This window comes from Drosophila ananassae, assembly GCF_017639315.1.
Source record: "Drosophila ananassae strain 14024-0371.13 chromosome 4 unlocalized genomic scaffold, ASM1763931v2 tig00000071, whole genome shotgun sequence".
Lineage (NCBI taxonomy): Eukaryota > Metazoa > Arthropoda > Insecta > Diptera > Drosophilidae > Drosophila > Drosophila ananassae.
In genome coordinates, this window is record NW_025319041.1 from 569,606 (window position 1) to 587,999 (window position 18,394).

General features: G+C 37.6%; 1 protein-coding gene across 6 annotated transcripts in view; it reads right to left on the bottom strand.

Moving 5' to 3' along the window:
• Positions 1-1,647: 1,647 nt before the first annotated feature.
• The window catches only part of LOC6503319 (paired box protein Pax-8), a 61,424-nt gene continuing 44,677 nt past the window's right edge, over positions 1,648-18,394 (bottom strand). For 5 of the 6 annotated variants that reach the window (XM_032456084.2, XM_044717805.1, XM_032456086.2 and 2 more), the window contains 2 exons: positions 7,340-7,447; positions 1,648-2,739 (listed from right to left, as the gene is read on the bottom strand). In XM_032456084.2, coding sequence (XP_032311975.2) covers positions 2,576-2,739; positions 7,340-7,447 — 272 coding nt within the window. In that variant the 3' untranslated portion in view covers positions 1,648-2,575. The remainder of the gene's footprint in view (positions 2,740-7,339; positions 7,448-18,394) is intronic. The other variant, XM_044717806.1, reaches the window with a different exon arrangement.

The window sequence follows — 18,394 nt, forward strand, 5'->3', positions numbered from 1 at the left end:
TTTATATAAGCAAAAGATTCTTGACAAAACACAAGCTGGTAACACAAAAGGTGTTCTAATTTCTATTGCTTGACTTGTAAAATTTTTACAAGAAAACAATTTTTTTATTATTTAATTGTGGAATACCTGGGAGGCTTTATTACAACATGCTCCATAGACTCAATCATTAATCCTAGACCCCTTGTATCGATTTCAGAAAATCCTGCGGAGCCAGATGTGCTAATTCCGGTTCATTTGCTAAATGGCAGCTCGCCCTCAACGTTCAACAAACCAGACCTCTCTGCCCTTAGCTTCAACCGTCTAGATGAGTGGCAGAAAGTCTCCTTCTTACAGCAACTTTTCTGGGCGCGTTGGAAGGAGGAGTTTCTCACGCTGTCGCAGCAGCGTTCCAAATGACGCACCCCTGGACCTGTAGTTTCTGTTGGTGACATAGTCCTGGTGAAGGATGAGAATCTACCCCCCAAGAAGTGGTCTCTGGCCAGGATACTGGAGCTGGTTCCTGGGCGTGACAGAGTGAACCGTGAAGCCATACTGAAGATAGCGGTTGGAATAACTAAGCGTGCGGTGTCAAGATTGTGTCGGCTGCCCTTCAAGGGGGAGGATGTTGGGCCAAGCAGCCAAAGGTGAAGCTAATTGAAATAACTTACAAATTCTGAAACAGTTTCTATTTTTTTTGTTTCTCTCCCGTTCGCATGCGCTTTAGTGGTATTTGTACGCATGCGCTTTTGGGAGCTTTTTTGTAGAGGTGCTGTACACTAACTCATCTTGTATTTGAGTGCGTTCCCCTCCTCGTCTCTTGTCAACGAAATGATAAACAAATGCATTGTTTTGAGTTTCAATTACTAAGTTTTCACTTACTTGTATTTTTGGCATTGATTTGAGCGGCTGCGGTTTTAAGTTGAACCCCAAAATGTAATATTTAAAATCTTAATTGAAACTCGTCTACTTATTCGGCTGTTATTAAAAACTATTAATAGCGTAAAAAGAGGCTTCTGCTCGGCTCTGCCGTCGAACGCTCGTCCTCCCGTCGTTCACCAGTCACCGTTCCGGGTTGGTGCCAATATACACACCCCTCCAAGCTCTCGCCTGGTAGGATACGTGGTCTTGGTGCCTGGCGCCGGTTCGGCGTTCCTTGCTCCTTTGATGCCGTCGTCACTGATTCTTGGCCTTGATCCGTGTTGGTCGCCTGCCAGGCATACGCCGAGCAGGATATGCTGAGTCTGGCAGCCCGATGAGGGGGCGAAGAGCCTTCCTACCCCTCAGGACACACCTCTGGTTGCGTTCGTCACTCGTCGCCAAACACTGGCATGCATACGCTTTGCAGAATTTTCCTGCCGCCGGACTTACCCACGATTTATATATCCAGGGTATATTTTTAACAATATATTTTTTAAATATATTTTAAAAATATATTTATGATATATTTTTAATAAATGTAACATGTGTGGAAAGTCCCAACGACTTCAAACTAAACATACCTCCTTCTATTTCATGCAGTTTATAAGTCGGAACGGTCGATATCGTTCGACCATATCTTATTGCTGCCATAAAACTTATTGATTGGAAATGGCATAACTTTGGCTTTAAGCTAGAAGGTTTGGCTATAAAGATACAGATTTTATTTCGGAAAATTAATAAAACTTTTTGTATGATCGAAATATGCATCTCGATCGATCAATCGAATGCATCGTATAATTTTCATTGACTAAATAATAATAAGAAAAATAATAAGACTCACAAACTCTTTTGAGCGGTTCGGTTGATGTAAGTGCTTCCTATTAGGAAACGACAGAAACCACAACGACACAATTTTAATGTCTAGTTTCATACAGATATCTTAACTATAACTTTGGTGACAGAAAGTTTAATATTGATAATGAAATAATAAAAATTATATTATTAAACGGCAAACCTATTTTAATAATACAAATCGCAACACTTTTCGTCCGAATAATTTTTCACTATTGATTTATGTATCAATAGTTTTCTTGTGATGAAAAATTTTTTTTATTTTAATTTAAGTCATATTTAGTGCATCTTGAAATAATATACTAATATACTTATTTACAGAAATCCAGTTATGTATTAACATTACAATAAAAATAATAAGTTTTTAAAAAACTCCTGTGATTTTTGGTTGGTTTCTCCGTAGGTGATGGTTTGGTATTTTTTTATCATACATATAAAAATATGTACCTAGTACGAAAAGTGAAGTTTTTTTATTTTTTGGCAGTCCTTTCATTTTTTTTAAATATTGCAAAAATTTAAAAGTTTAACTTAAATAAATAAATGCAACTTTATTTGAGTATGATTACCTGTTTAAATAGGTTAAGCAATTGCAAGAAAACGTTTTTTTTTTAGTAGTGTTATTTTCTTAATTCATATCTTTTTAAAAATTGCAAATGATCTTGGAATATTTTTGATTTAATCTTTGCCTTCAAAATAAGCCTATGATTAATTTATAATGCTGCAAGAAAATGGTTCTGAGTCTTCTTCAGTTAGGTTCAAAAACATAATAACGAAATTTTAGCTAAAAAATAATATTATTTTTAGCCATAGCTTTATCCTTTATCCATTAAACAAGGAATATGTCTGGGGCTTCCGATTTGGTGCAGGCACTACCACTTCCAGGCGATGCAGCCGATACTAATGAGTTGGCTCGCGTTGCGGCCAATGGTGAGCGGAGTTCTTGAGCTAATGCCGATTGTGTTTGTCCACTTTCGTAGTAGTATGATGAATCTGTTTGAAATTAAATTGTATTTTAGTAAAGATAATGAAGAAAATCTAACTTCGGGAGCGTCCGAAGCATATGGTAATGGTATCCATCGTTACCGGTTTTTATTGTAAGATACATATTGTAATTATTGGATATAACTGTTTGATCCTTATGGAATTTTCAGATCTACACCAATTTCTTGTCATATTAAGTTTGGAAATGTCTCATAATTTTCAAAAAATTTAACAATATATTGCGTCCGATTAATTAGTCAACTAAAGAATTCACTATATTCTTGAAAATCCATGTAAATTATATGTATCAAACATCTACCTTAAATTAAATTAAATACTTCAGAGTGCTGTTTTTTTAACTAACACCTGTGCATTTCATTTAATAATTATACTTTAATAATGCCAACAGCAAAAAATCTCCACGCATAATTTCACCTGCTCCATAACCTTTAAGCTCCCCTGATCCAAAGTCCAGAACAAACATAGGTTCTATCCCCCACAGTTTCCATGGTACACCCAAGAAATAAAAAGTTGGAAATTGTCGGTGTAATTGAATAATTATTGTTCGTCCGTAGAGCAGTATGCGGCCATTATCATCGAACTTGAACTCTCAGGCGTAACGGTAGGTCCCGGAGTCGTAGTCAAAATCTATAGAAGGACTGACTAATGTTATCCTGGCATATTCACGGATCTGCTCGTGATAAAAATTCGCTTGCTGTGGTCAGGCTGAGGGTGATGTGAAAGGTATAAGGTGGTGGTGGTATGGCTAATGTAAAATTAAGGTCCTGGTTTGTTTGCCTCAGTTATATGGTGATTTGGTTAAGGTAATTTTTAAGTACCACGAGAGGATACTGAGTAACAAACCGGTTCACTCTGTATTCGAAACTATCTCTTTTATGAACCAGGTGATATTTTATAATATCAGAGAATTACATATATTAAGTAGAAATAACTGGTTAATGTAACGTCGGCGATAGGTCGACCGTGGTGGCAACCCGGGGGGGTGCGGTGAACCAGCCTACGCGGCAGCCCTATTGCATAGTAGGACCCTATTTAGCATTTCGTGGAGGGCTTTGTCGATCTGGCAACAAGCTTAAAGCGTAGGTAAGAAAACCGCGTGGTAGCAGCGTTCTTTTGGTGATTTAACCACGGAATAAGAAAGTTCGGCCGAGCAAGGAGAAGCATCTAGAAATTCAAAAAGGGCTGCAGCGAAGTTTTACCCGGGTGGCATCTGAGGCATCATCGCGCTGGAAGAGCTGGCGCAGGACCGGCAGTTATAGAAAAAAAGGCCACAAGCGGCCATTTGCCGGTGTACGTGGAGCTGAGTTAAGGCAGGTTGCGGGTCGCAGAAGCGAGGTGAGTCTTGAGGTTAGGTCATGGTCGTGCGAGCCTGACGTAGGTGTTTTCGTTTCATTAGGTCAAGGGTGCAAGCGTACAAGCTAGATCCCTAGTGGCAGCGAGGCGTGGTGCGAGCAACGTTCGACTAGAAGAAGCAGAGTGAGTCACAGTTGCGGCGCGAATCTCGCCACCCGGCCGTCCGCGAGGCGGGGCTGAGGAGGGACATCGAAACCAAGTTTGGAGCTAGGAATACAGTGAGCTCGACCGGAGCTGAAGCAGCTGGAGCGTTCGCGATGCTTTAAGGGGCGCTCCGCTGGAAGATCGGATAGGGTTCGGCCCTAACCTCACAGGAGCCGCCGTGCAGTAGGCATCTTCCTGGAGTAGTGAAGCCAAGGACGGAGTGCTGGCGGCGCTTTCAAGGAGGACCCCGTCGTTTGAAGGAGTCGCTGTAAAATAGAAAAACTTCTTCCAAGAAGCGCTCCGTTATTCGGAGGAGTAGCCGTGGACCGATGCCGACTGGAGGAGTAGCCGACTGATGACCTAACGGTGCCGAAAGCGGAGAAGAGGAAGTAGTGTCCGGAGATTTCAAGCTAGAGCACTGCTGCTGGCTGAGTGTTTTGTTTTTGGCATTGTTAACGGGTAAGGCAACAGTCCTCCCTATATTCGAGTCTCGAGTAGTAGAAGCGCTTCAACGACTCGTCGCGGATATAAAAAAAAAAGTGAGTAATCTTCAATCTATGCCAAGCCAGCTGAAGTGATGCGGAATTCTCCGATCAATATTTTTCCGCGTTTTCCGAGTTCCGGCCCAAGAGGCTTAACCAGTTAGACAGTTAACCACCGTTGGTAGTGGAGCTCTTTTAGCATTTAAAATCTTATACAATGAAATTGAGCGCGCGTCCACAAATCCTATCGAATTGAATATACATTTAAGTTCGCAAATCTTTAGCGATGAGATATTGTTAAGCGTAGTAAGAAGGAATATATATTGAAGTACTAGGATATTCAGGAAACTAGAATAAGGATGTTATTTAGAGATTTAAGGTCTTTCTTTAAGGAATAAATATGAAGTTTATAATGGAGTGAGAAAACACAGTTCGCCTCGTTTGATTTGTCACCGGCCTGCCGCGAGCCTATGCCATGTACCTTCCTAGGCATCCCGAAGGATCCTGATATACACCGTTCTAAGGAGCCCGAGTTTGACCTACGCGGTTCGTGAGGTCGCGCACGCATCATTATAGAAATAATTTATGATTCCCAAGGCAGCATCAAGGGGAAAGAAGGGGGTGTTTCAGAACTAGCACTAGAAGGTACTAGCACTAACCATACAACATACAGACTTCTCATTTCATACAACGAAAATGGACGCAAAAATTTCTTGCGACATGCCTCCGGAGACCCCAGAGAGAATCTTACTCTCATCTTACGCTCATAATCTCATTGAACTTTTTTGGTTGTTCAGTCGCAGAGAAGCGCATCATTAAGAAGGTTCTTCCGCGGTTAAACTGATCTTTAGATGTATGCGTTCTCACACATTCACATACACGGTTTCATGTTTGTGTTCGACTTCGTTTTGAAGCCAGCTTAAATTTTGGATTTTTGTAAATTTTCAGGCATGCTACCCTAAGAAAAATGGGTATGCATTATACGACTTATGTTGAAAAAAATATTTTTTATATTTTAATATTTCAGCTTATATTTTATATTTGTTATGAAATACGATTAAGTGGTACCTGTAAAATGTTTTTCATAATTATTCTGAAGTTTTTCCGAATTAAAATCGATATATCAAGGTATTATTCAGTCGATTGCTTTTAAGTTGTTGTAGTTCTGCAAGCGGATGATGTTCCATACCCTTCTGATGATTTTTAGTGGAGTGAGAATAAACAAAAACAGCTGACACCAATAGAATTTTTTGTTTTTGTGGGCATCAGTAGGGTATGTAAGAACCATCCGTTTGAAACTAACAACAGTGATATTTGGGTTTTAAGTGAAACCGACTAAAAGATACCCTGTTCCTATCTTAGTACAACGATTTTTATTTTTTCGTAAATATATAAATACGTACGTTCGTAAATATATATTAAAGCATTTTACCGCTGCCACCTAATAGTATTCCAAAATATGTATAAAAAGTATTAAATATTAAAAAATATAATATAATATGTAATAAAATTTTTTCATAGTTCAATAACAATGAATACTCCCATTTTCTTAGAGTAGCATGCCTAGAAAGTTAAAAAAATTTTAGCCGGCTTCAAAACGAAGTCGAACAAACACATGAAACCGTGTATATGAATGTGTGAGCACGCATGCATATAAAGATCAGTTTAACCGCGGAAGAACCTCCTTGACGATGCGCTTGTCTGCGACTGAACAACCAAAAATGTTCAATGAGATTATGAGCGTAAAAATGAGCGTTAGATGAGAGTAAGATTCTGTCTGGGGTCTCCGGGGGCATGTCGCAAGAAATTTTTACGTCCATTTTCGTTTTATGAAATGAGAAGTCTATATGTTGTATGGTTAGTGGTACTAGTTCTGGGTCTGCTGACTCAGATCGCTTTGTATTTAATTTCTGCTGAGCTCGCTGGTTTTGCTTGCTCCGATCAGTCGGTCATTCTAACAGGTGATATTACTGATTTCTGTTTCTGGCGCCGTCTATTAGAGCTGGGCTATTAGGTCTTGGCACTAGGTCCCAAAATTTTCCCATTCTTTCATTTTGGGCAAAATAATCCGATCTTAAATTCCACAATGATCATTAACTGATTGATAGTAAATGGCACAACTTTAGAGTTTTTAAAAGTAGAAGGATCGGATAATCTATAGATAATGAAGTGGTCAAACTGATCCGACCGACTAAAGCTGCCTGATACAACTGAAACTGAACTGCTTTTTTGACAATAGAAGATTGGGACTTTTTATTAATTTTTATCTCATTTTATAATAAAATTTTCACATTTTGATTTACTGTAAGAGGTTTGTTATATTGAGGTTTGTCAAAACAAAAACAAAAACAAAAAGACGGACTGAATAGAGGACAAAAATTATTGCCACAAATCTTAAATAATTTATCTATATTTTTTATGAGCCCACAAGGGAGCTTCACTGTTTAGCCATAATTCGTTTTTAAAATTAAAAAAAAATATCAATGTTGAGAACATGATTACATACTTGAGATCTAATTACATGATAACTTAGATTGCGATAACTTTTTTAAATTATAGTAAAGTCTAGAAACTCGACTATAAGTGTTCTTTTATTAGTTAATACTTACTTATTAATCCTCCACTGGTCCCATATCCATATGATCCATATGCGCCCCCATATTGCGTATAAGCAGGATTATAAGTGTAATCTGAACTGGATACAACAGAGCTACAACCTAAAAATTTTAACATTTGAATAAAATGCGTATGAGTTGTATCGTAAACAATAAAATACAATAGTAATTAAAAGATACTTATTTAAGTGTTTTGGATCTTGATAATTTAATGTCTGTGCTTCCGCTAATTTTAAAATATTGGTCTGTTTACAATTAAATTACGAATTTGTAATTAAAAGGTTTCTATAAAAGGAACTAGCCATAAGGACGTAGTTAGGGACTTTGGTCCGGACTAAGCTTTCATTACACTCGTCAGTTTGGTTGGATTCTCGAGGATAAACTCAGGTTGGAAGCCAACTTTAAGGACGCCACCATTTTACGATCAAAGTGACCATGACATACGACCATGACAGTGGTAAGAAAGATGCTGATCATCCAGAAACAACACTTATCATTCATCCACAAACTAAAGATTCTTCAAACAGATCTAACGACTGAAACAATCCAATAGGGAAGTTAAAAAAAAAGTTTATCCCTCCTCTACAAATCGCCTGACTTGTCTGAACTTGAAATTTGTCTTTGGAGTTGTTCATCAAAGACAATTGCTCAAAAGTGAGGAATAGTGGCATCCACACATTCCTTTTCTTCGTTACTTACTTACTTATATCATTGTACTTTAAAAGTACAAAGTATAAAACCTTATAAACTCTCAAAAATGATTACAATAGTACAAGCATACAAACAATGTCGGATCGTACATAGTTGCTTAATCCTTGGTATATAGTTGGTTGATTAAAAATGAAATTTTGCAGATCGGATTAATTTGCCCAAATTAAAATCTCTATAAAGTCTCAATGTTATAGCTTAGCAAACAACAAAGTTATGCCAATTCCGATCATTCAGTTGTATGATAACTATAGGATAAAGGCGGCCGATCCTTATGAAATTTCGTTAAGAAGACATCTACGACCCTATAAGGTATATATATTATATAAGGTATATATTTTCTTCATCAGGATCACCTCCAACAAAAACAGCACAATGAGCGATTAACAAAAGAATGCGCGCTGAAGCTCCAGTCTTTTTCTGTTCAAGGTTTGAGGCGAAGTCTTTGGAAAAAAGTCAAAAATGCCCTTATCTGGGTTTTTTTAAATTATCGTTAAAATGTTATCTAAGAATAATTTTTTTATGTTTAAAAACCGGCAAAAAGCTGAGGATGGTTTCGATATCCGATATGGTTTCGAATATGTTAAAAAAAGCGTCAATGGTTTCTCATGGGTGTTGGTCATCCAGCGGTGGCCTGTCTCTTAAAATTTGTAGATTGATATATTTTGTTTTTTTTTGCTGTTCATTGATATTGTCGTCCTTCGTTGACATAAAAGACCTCCTGCCTATTATGCGCTCTTTTCTTATTCTTTCTTAACACTGTCCACTATTGGCATAAGCAGCGGTTTGCTTCTAATACATTTGTGTGGCATTTAATTTTTTAGTAAGTCATTTTTTTTACTTTTATTTATGTATTATTCACATTGTTTGCTCATTCATTTTTTTAATAAGATTTTAACTTTTTGCATTTTTTGTTTATTTTTTTTCATTCAATCAAAAGGTGTCTGAGCTGGGAAGCCTTTTAAACATATTGATATCAAACGACCTGTTATTGATAAATCTAGTTAATAAGCAGCCCATCTTAGAGTCAACTGTTGTTTTAGAATAATGCGCAGCCAAAGAGATATTAACAAAAGAGAATAGAGGAGTGATTAAATGAAGCATCTTCAGATTTAAACCAGCGTCGATTTCTATTGGCCGTACCGTAGGTGGCAAACATATTGAGAATTAGGCGTTAAGATGCTGGAAGGAAAAAAAGCACTAGCGGATTGCTTTTTGATTTTTCTGAATCTTTGTTGCAATGGAAAGATCTATAAAAAATACAATAATTTTAACAAGCTGGGCCCAACTTGATGTACTTTCACCATGCAATTCCTACCTCGCCAAAGTAGCCTAAAGTTGATAGAAGAGGACTCAACTTGGCTTTCAGCTAAAGTACCTGTACCGCTATCACCTTTTTGGGAACTCCAATTAGTTCAGTTCAATTCAAGTCAATATATATTTAGTTCAACAAAATAAAGAAGCAGCCGGTCACTATCAACAGCTAAGAACTTTAAGATAAAGCTATGAAAGGCTTTATTGGTAGCTTTATTTGTGGCAGCTTAGCTCAATATTCTCCCCATGTTGAAGGGAACCCATTCAATACAATACTAAAAGGGACAGCAGACACATTCTTGGAATGGTTTATTCCGTGGGTGCCTCCCACTAGAGAGCATCCGTCCCATCCAATCGTGAAAGCGACTTAGGCATAACAAATTCTTCTATGAACTTGACCAAGCATAGCTGCCCCCAACAGACTAATTGAATGGGGATCGAATCGAAAATTGGGATCTTTTCTGCTTCTTATCCTGCTGCTTAGGGCAGTCCAGCCTCCTCACGAACACAGAAAGCAGCCGATTTATAGGGTAGTTGCTAAGCTGGTAGTCACCGCGTCCAGAAACCAGCCAGATAATCACAAATGGGGAGGAAATGACCTTTGTGGATTTGGCCAAATGACAACAGGTCGAAGAACAGGCTGCCTCCAATCAGTAAATCCGCACGCTGCGGTCTGTGGAAGTCAGGGTCAACCAGAACTATATTACGAGTAATCTTCAACTTTGAAACATTGACAGCCTCTATATTTGTAGAATGCGTTGTTAGGCGAGGCTTCACGCACACACTAACAGAACATACCATCATTGGTAACGCAGCGGCCGGTCAATATCAACACTCGAGAACAAGTAAATTACATAAGAGCTTGAAGAACTGTGCTTAAAGAACTGCAAGACACCAACCTATGCCAAAGATGCTAAGATTTTGGTCTGTCTACGGATGTATACATGTGTTTAGCGTGTCTCCTCAAATGCGTATACGTAATCAGGGATCACGCCGTCTGGTCTTAGGAGTGCCGGACTTATAAAACAAGCCGGGTAAGATAAATGTAAAATCAATATATCAACCCATTTGCGACGCTCGAACAAACCCATAGAAAATCATTTCGTCCCTGCCACCGTTGTTCGTACAAACCAAACTTAAACTGATATTCTTCGCCAAGGCTTAAAAATTGTAAACCACTCAATACCAAATACTGCCATAGACATAGAACCATCCATGAAAACAAACCAAGAAAATTGAGAGCAGCCATAGAACGTAGCTTGAGAGCAGCCGAAAAGTGGGACGAAAAGTGTTGAAACTGAGTTAAGTGTTGTTAAGCTATGTTGTCATAGCTGAATTGATATTTTAATTTGCCTTGCCTATGCTCGGAGTAGCACACGTATATGATTTTGGTCTATCCATATGACAGAGCAATCCAACAACAATGGAGGAACGAGAGCAATGGGACTGGGCATTCCTGCTCTAGACGAAGTCTTGAATCATATTCAGTTGCTTATGTTCAAGAGAGTTCTAGGAGATATGGAAATAGACAACTATTAATTAAAGACGCATCAGAAAGAAAAAATGACAAGAATCTGAATGATTCATAAAGTTGGTAAGATCCCAAATAGTCTGGACTAATATAGGCTTATCAGACTACTACCTTCAGTGGTTGAAACAGTGCTTCCTAAATTCTGGACACTCCCAAAATTAAGAGAAAGCATACCACCCATTTAGTTGTATTTTCGCAAATTACCCTAATTTATGGTTTTAAGGCCAAGGAATAACATATGTGAAGGCATTCACTAGATTTGCGCTTTTACTGTGACGCTTGTGTATGCTTATTGGAAAAGAGATCTTTCCAGTTTTGTTTTAGATGGCGCCGAGTCCACCACAGGGAAAACCGTGCGGATATATTTCAGATGATCGACATGGCTCTACTACTCTAAACGTAATGCGTAAATAAGAATGACATTTCAGCGAGCTCAGAGACGCAAAGTTGAATTAGAGAAGAAAAATGAATGTTCGCTTTCGTCGGCGCTGCTGGATGTGTTTTTCATTCGCTCCTCTTTGTACGCAATTTTGTAAACTCACATCCGCGTAATCTAATCACTTGATATCTCATGGTATTAGTTAACTAGTTTCATTTTCGATTTGTTGTCAATTTTCGATTTGTAAACTAATTTTTATATCAATTTTCTATACTGACTTCCAGGACATTTGCAACAATTGGGCCGCGCATTAATTTATTGGCACTTAAAAGATTTCTTATAGTATTTTACGCTTTGCTTTTACATTATTTGGCAACATTGTCCGACTCTCTTCGCCGTCTGGCCTACAGTCTTAAAGTCCAGCTAATAAAAAAAAATCAAAACTTTTAATTTAATAAAAAAATAGCTATAGAAACGTCCGGAAAATGTTGAGTATGTCTTATAGCTGTAAATAGTCCCAACCTTTTTTATTTAATAGTAGCTAAGTTTTGTCATTTTCAATCGTTCGGTTTTGGCAAATATGGTTGTAAAGGCTATAGAATATAATCGGGCGATCCTATGAGATTTTATAGTTTGGATAAGCTTATATCGACTCAGGAGGTGTTGATGATCACTTTGATATACTTAAAAGGGTTAATTATAATACCCTCAGCAAGGGTATACAAAGTATATATTAAGTTAAGACCATAATCCATGACTAAAAAAATAGCTCTGTTAGAAATGAAAATCCCCCCTTAATTACTAACCCATTATGTCCCAAGACCTGGAAAAAGTTTCATTAAGATCGGCTGAGATGTCTCATTTAGAAATCATGTCCAACCGGTTTGCTTTTGGAAAATAGGAAAATTATAGCGCTCCTTCTTTTGAATTCATATCCGATGGTTTTACTCGGATCGACAAGGGAGTTAAAGGAGATCTAGAGAGAGATTTAAGATCCAGTAGGAATTAAAAAAAAACAAGAAAGGAAAGCTAACTTCGGGCGGAGCCGAAGTTGATATACCCTTGCAGTTCAGTCGCAGTCCGCTAGGTGGCGCCACGCATCTTATATTATTAGATATATAGTAGATCGTATATAGTCGGCCGATCCTTATGAAATTTGGCAGATCAGATTGTTTTTCCCAAAATAGAATCTGTACCAAATCCCATCTTTCTAACATAAAAAACACCAAAGTTATGCCAATTTCGATCGTTCTATGACAGCTATAGGATATAGTCGGCCGATCCTTATGAAATTTTGTACATGCGATATTTTGGTCAAACATAACATGTCTGGAAAGTCCCAACACACTAACTTAAAAAACACCAAAGTTATGCCATTTCCGATCAATCAGTTATATGGCAGCTATAGGATATAGTCGACCGATCCCGGCCGTTCCGACTTATATATTACCTGCAAAGGAAAGAAGGGTGTGTGCAAAGTTTCAACTCGATAGCTTTAAAACTGAGAGACTAGTTTGCGTAGAAACCGACAGACAGACAGACAGACGGACAGACAGACAGACGGACAGACGGACATGCTTATATCGACTCAGGAGGTGATCCTGATCAAGAATATATATACTTTATAGGGTCGGAGATGTCTCCTTCACTGCGTTGCACACTTTTGACCAAAATTATAATACCCTCTGCAAGGGTATAACAAGAAAGGAAAGCTAACTTCGGGCGGAGCCGAAGTTGATATACCCTTGCAGTTCAGTCGCAGTCCGCTACGTGGCGCCACGCATCACTGTGGACGGAAGTCCACGAGGAAACTCTATATATAGCCGAAGAATTAAAAATTTTCTGTAGGCAACCGATCTAAATGAATGATATACCAATCGAAAGGTATTGTTTCAATTAGATAGTTTTTGTCGAAACATATTCAAAAAGTTAATTGGTTTGGGAGAAATTAGGGTGAAAGTAAAAAAATGTTTAATCACTAAAGTGGGGCTGGTGGACACATTTTAGTCCCCAGATAGAATATTTTTATATATTTGCATTCCAGAGCTAAATACGCGTCGATTGGTACCTCAATCCGACACTTCATTCAGAAGTTATTCGAAAAATTCGATTTTTTCTTCTTCTTCAAAATGAAGCCAGTTGTCGGTTTGTCTGTTTGCACTATTTTTTTCTTAAAAATCCTGAAAAAAATTGGAAAATGTTTGTTACTATCATATGAGCAACTATTGTTCTACAACTTTTTGAAATACCTTAAGCTTACGTCAAAAAATTAAAAAAACTTTGTTAATGAAAAAATTCATAACTTTATAATTGAGAAAGATATTAAAAAGAGCTTTACACCGTTGAAATGGTTTTTTAAATATCAATTTCACTTTCTTTGAGACCAAACGTTTATATAGTACACAAAAAAAAATACACTGAAAATAAACTTTTTTTTTAAGAAAAAAAATTATTTTTCAAAATTTGGTCGACTGATCCTTTTTATATTGCACGTGAAGATAGCTTTTGAGATGACGCAACTTTTGATATATCGCTTATATCTGGCAAAATCCGTTAACTCAAGATATAGTCCTGTAATTGCAGCTACCCATTTTGTGCAGCCTCCTGTGAAGCTTGCATTTACTTATACATGTGTGTGTATTTGATTGGCAACTTTGATTTTTGGAGTCTGCATATATTTGGTCAAAACCCTAAGAAATATGGAGCATATCTTTTCAGATTTTAGATTATTTATTTTTTGCGCGGCTCCCACTGCATACGTACAGCCCACCTCCCGTCCAACCGACCGAGGGACGCTGCCGCGTAACGTACGGCTCGAATCGCGGGAATAGATCCGAGATAGATAAGCGAGGATTAGGAGAAAGATATTACGAGGAAGAGTGTTGCATAGATAAGGCGGTTAATATAAGCGATTTAAGATTGTTAGTAGAGCAAAGTGATAAGATGTGGTAGAGACCATTGTAGTCCGAACATAATACCCTGAACGGATCGTGTTGGGCATATGTCGAACTACAATGGCTGAGGAGTAGAGGACGAAAGTTTCTGGTCCTTCTACTAGGAATGTTAAAGTTTAAACGTGTTAGTAAATGCTGGCTGTCTATATTTCCATAAATAAGATTATATAGAAACATGACACCCAGCATCGTTCTACGATTTGTTAATGTTGGTAAGTCGATTAGTAAAAGTCTACTATGATAAGAGGGGAGGTAAAGATTTGCATCCCAATTAAGTCCCCTAAGAGCAAAAGAAAGGAAGTTTTTTTGTACAGATTCAATGTGATCTTGGTGTACTCCATATTGAGGACTCCAGACACACGATCCATACTCAAGAATCGGACGGACCAGTGATGTATATAACGTTTTAGTTATGTACGGGTCATTAAATTCTTTTGACCATCTTTTAATAAAACCAAGCACACCCATAGCTTTATTAACCATGGTAGATACATGGTCGGTAAATTTGAGTTTCAAATCTAATAGGACACCTAGATCGTTAACCTGAGTTAATCGTTCTAAGGCGTTCCCATAGAGAAAGTACATAGCCTGGTGAGGACTAGATCGGTAAAAAGACATAAGTTTACATTTCGATCCATTAAGCTTTAGGTTATTTGCTAAACACCAATTTTGAAGTTTATCCAAATCGGATTGAAGTCTAGACTGGGCGCTAGTGAATTTATACTGAAGGCATAGCTTAACGTCATCAGCGTACATAAGTACAAGTGAATTAGTTAAGGCAAGGGGCAAGTCGTTAATAAACAGAGTAAAAAGTAGGGGTCCAAGATGGCTTCCTTGGGGCACCCCCGATGTGGCGCGGACTACACGCGAGGTAACATCTTTAAAGAAAACACGTTGGGTTCTCCCTGATAAGTAGCTCGAAATCCACATAAGAAGATCAGTTGGGAATCCCAAAAAACTGAGTTTACTTATAAGAAGCGAATGGTTAACAGAGTCAAATGCTTTACTGAAGTCAGTGTATATGACGTATGTTTGTAAGCCATTCCGGAAGCCATCCGTGATAAAAGATGTTAGCTCCAATAAGTTGGTAGTGGTGGAGCGGCGCTTCATGAAGCCATGCTGGAACGGAGTTATTATTGAACTACATAGGTGTTGCAAATGTGGAGTGATAAGTTTTTCAAAAAGCTTTGGAATTGCTGACAATTTAGAGATGCCTCTATAATTAGCAGCGTCGGATTTTTTCCCTTTTTTATGCAGCGGAATAATGAAGGATTCCTTCCACATAAGGCGAAAGATCGAAGTTTCCAGCGATAGATTAAAGAGTTTAACAAGCGGTTTGCACAGTGCCTCGGCGCAGTACTTCAGAACACAGCCTGGTACTCCATCAGGGCCTGGCGAATACACGGTCTTAACCTTAAGAAGATCCGATAACACACCACTTTGATCGAAAGATGGGCAAAATATAAGGTTTAAAAATAAAATCCAAATAAAAAAGGGCTTAAAAAGTAAAACGTAAACATTGACTCAACTTGGACTCGAACCCAGGCCCTCCGTGTTAGGAACCACGACGCTCTCCACTCGGCTAACATCGAACTTTGTTGCTTGATGGCAACTTTTGATGTAATTCTGCTTTGTGTTTCAGTGTCTCATGTCTTAATGAGAAGAATGCAAAATTTTATGAGTAGAAAGCTTTTTATGCATATGCCCCCACTGAGCATATAATGCATATAAATAAAACTCTGCTTTAATTAAATTACAGCCACCACCATTTTGGGCCAAATCATGGATTAAAAGCTAAAAAAAAAAACCAGGCATACCAACTCCGCCAATACTTTTCTAATATTTATTATTTTATATCGCACACCCAAAATAAATTGTTACATTCAACAATTGGTTTAAATAGAAAAATTGGAAAAACGTAATTTCCAGTTTTTTTAATTTTTTATCTTTGCGCATTTATTTTAGATATAATACATGTTTATTATATGATTGATCGGATATGCCATAAATTTTTTTTTTTTTTATAAGTTAGAAGGATAGAATTAGTACAGATTGCATTTTGGGCAATCTTATCCAATTTGCAAAATTTTATTAGGATAATTGGCTTAACTTTGTTGTTGTTGAAGCTATAATGATGGGACTATCTATGGTTTCCGTTTTGGGCAATCTAATCCTATGTTTCATAAGAATCGGCCAACTATATCCTATACTTGCCATATAACTGAACGATCGGAAATGGCACAACCTTTCTATTTTTAAAGATGCCTGGGGCTGTTTCCAATATTTTTATTAGAAATTTTTTTGATGGTGAAATTCTCATAAAAATCGGACAACTATATAGGATCCGATATATATAATAATAATATAAGCTTCTGCTTAACTGCAAGGGTATATCAACTTCGGCTCCGCTTGAAGTTAGCTTTCCTTTCTTGTTTTTTTTTTAATAATTTATTATATAGTGGAATAAGGATAGGCCTCTCATCTGTTAATTTGTTAAAACAATTTAGTTTCCCACAACTACGAAACAATTTTGGATTTTAAATACATTTTTGGGCAAATTTTTAATTAAAATTTTTTCACTAACCAAATTCCAAAACCTTTGTAAATTAAAAATACGTATAACTTCAGAGCCACTGAAGCTATCGAAAAATTCTTTACGTCTTTGGAAAGGTTTTTAATTATTCCACCTTCTTGAATGTAAAAATCTATAGAGTTAAAAAAAAAAAAGTTTTGATGTTTATCCTTACAATTAAAGTATTGCTATATGTGTGAATCGCCTGTCCAGAGGTTACTTCCATATATATGTATTTATTCTATATATTATGCGTTCTGTTTTAAATAATTGAAGATCAATATATACCGAGGGACGCTGCCGCGTAACGTACGGCTCGAATCGCGGGAATAGATCCGAGATAGATAAGCGAGGATTAGGAGAAAGATATTACGAGGAAGAGTGTTGCATAGATAAGGCGGTTAATATAAGCGATTTAAGATTGTTAGTAGAGCAAAGTGATAAGATGTGGTAGAGACCATTGTAGTCCGAACATAATACCCTGAACGGATCGTGTTGGGCATATGTCGAACTACAATGGCTGAGGAGTAGAGGACGAAAGTTTCTGGTCCTTCTACTAGGAATGTTAAAGTTTAAACGTGTTAGTAAATGCTGGCTGTCTATATTTCCATAAATAAGATTATATAGAAACATGACACCCAGCATCGTTCTACGATTTGTTAATGTTGGTAAGTCGATTAGTAAAAGTCTACTATGATAAGAGGGGAGGTAAAGATTTGCATCCCAATTAAGTCCCCTAAGAGCAAAAGAAAGGAAGTTTTTTTGTACAGATTCAATGTGATCTTGGTGTACTCCATATTGAGGACTCCAGACACACGATCCATACTCAAGAATCGGACGGACCAGTGATGTATATAACGTTTTAGTTATGTACGGGTCATTAAATTCTTTTGACCATCTTTTAATAAAACCAAGCACACCCATAGCTTTATTAACCATGGTAGATACATGGTCGGTAAATTTGAGTTTCAAATCTAATAGGACACCTAGATCGTTAACCTGAGTTAATCGTTCTAAGGCGTTCCCATAGAGAAAGTACATAGCCTGGTGAGGACTAGATCGGTAAAAAGACATAAGTTTACATTTCGATCCATTAAGCTTTAGGTTATTTGCTAAACACCAATTTTGAAGTTTATCCAAATCGGATTGAAGTCTAGACTGGGCGCTAGTGAATTTATACTGAAGGCATAGCTTAACGTCATCAGCGTACATAAGTACAAGTGAATTAGTTAAGGCAAGGGGCAAGTCGTTAATAAACAGAGTAAAAAGTAGGGGTCCAAGATGGCTTCCTTGGGGCACCCCCGATGTGGCGCGGACTACACGCGAGGTAACATCTTTAAAGAAAACACGTTGGGTTCTCCCTGATAAGTAGCTCGAAATCCACATAAGAAGATCAGTTGGGAATCCCAAAAAACTGAGTTTACTTATAAGAAGCGAATGGTTAACAGAGTCAAATGCTTTACTGAAGTCAGTGTATATGACGTATGTTTGTAAGCCATTCCGGAAGCCATCCGTGATAAAAGATGTTAGCTCCAATAAGTTGGTAGTGGTGGAGCGGCGCTTCATGAAGCCATGCTGGAACGGAGTTATT